Here is a 1179-nt window from a genome sequence, read left to right on the forward strand (position 1 = left end):
ATATCTGTGTGGGGGGGGTCGGATAGTGGGAGAAATTGAGAGTTAGTGAGAGTGAGTGACAGTGGAAGTGCTGAGAAGAGAAAGTTAGCAACAGTGAGAGAGAGAAAGAGTGTGTGACTAAGAAACAGAGCGAGAGGGGAACAACGTGAGAGATTGAAACACAGGTGGGAGGGAGAGAAAAAGAAACAGGGAGATGTGACAGAGAGACAGACAGGCAGAGAGGAGGAGATGGACCAGACATTGACAGAAAGGTATGGGGTAGGGGGCAAAAATATTCTGGGATGGATACACAGAGAAACAGAGTGAGAGGGATGGAGAGAGAATTAGAGAGAGAGAGACAGAGATTGAAAGACACTGGGAGTGAGGGACAGACAGAGAGTGAGTGAGACAGAGAGAGGGAGAGTGAGAGCGACAGACAGACGGAGAGGTAGAGTATGTGAGTGCAAGAGTGAGACGGAGTGAGCTGGGCTCTATGAAGACACTCGGGGCTGTGGGAAACACTGAGTTTGTGACAGAGGGAGAGGTTGAAATGACTGTCCCTCTCTCCCTCCAGAATCTGCACGGACCCTGACCGCTACCCACCGACCATCAGAGAGGCCGAGTGTCTGCAGAAGAACTGTGTGGTCCCGGGGTTAGAGAGTTCCCCAAATTTCAGCATTCGCCTTGACTCTATCCCACTCTCGCACACCATCGACGTGTGGTACTGGAGCCGCTCTGGAGGAAGGACCCAGCTCATCAAGAAGATTCTCGCTGTCCCCATTGGATGTACCTGTGTCAGGCAGAGGCGGCTGAGACACTAACTAGCCACGACACCACAGCTGATGAACCGAGGCTGCTCTCGCTCTCACTCTCTTTATCTCCATCACCTTCTCTCTGTCCTCCTCTCCCCCACCTGTCTCTGTTGCACTCTACGTCACCCCCGTTCTCTCTCTTTCACGCTGCACCTCCGTTTCACCTTGTATTTTGGACTCTCTGTCACTCTCTCTTTTTCTCCCTCGGTCACCTCTCTGCGTGACCCTAATTCCGTAGTGACTGGCACTGATCCTGAGCTGGAAATTCTGGGCATGAGCGCCTCTCCAGGATGCGTTGCTCCACCAAAGCCAAGGCAAGCAGCCAGAAGTTCCATGTGATGGTATTAAGAGACAACACTTGTGCAACGTCCAGAGTGCACACTTGGCT

The 1179-nt window shown here is 52.3% G+C and overlaps 1 protein-coding gene across 1 annotated transcript in view; it reads left to right on the forward strand.

Annotated features, from left to right (window-relative positions):
- Nucleotides 1-833, forward strand: part of LOC132206815 (interleukin-17C-like) — a 103475-nt gene extending 102642 nt beyond the window's left edge. Inside the window, exon 4 of the mRNA XM_059641884.1 lies at nucleotides 554-833. Coding sequence (XP_059497867.1) covers nucleotides 554-800 — 247 coding nt within the window. The 3' untranslated portion in view covers nucleotides 801-833. The remainder of the gene's footprint in view (nucleotides 1-553) is intronic.
- The last annotated feature ends 346 nt before the right edge of the window (nucleotides 834-1179 follow it).

The sequence above is a fragment of the Stegostoma tigrinum genome, chromosome 43 (assembly GCF_030684315.1).
Source record: "Stegostoma tigrinum isolate sSteTig4 chromosome 43, sSteTig4.hap1, whole genome shotgun sequence".
In the NCBI taxonomy this organism is placed as follows: Eukaryota; Metazoa; Chordata; class Chondrichthyes; order Orectolobiformes; family Stegostomatidae; genus Stegostoma; species Stegostoma tigrinum.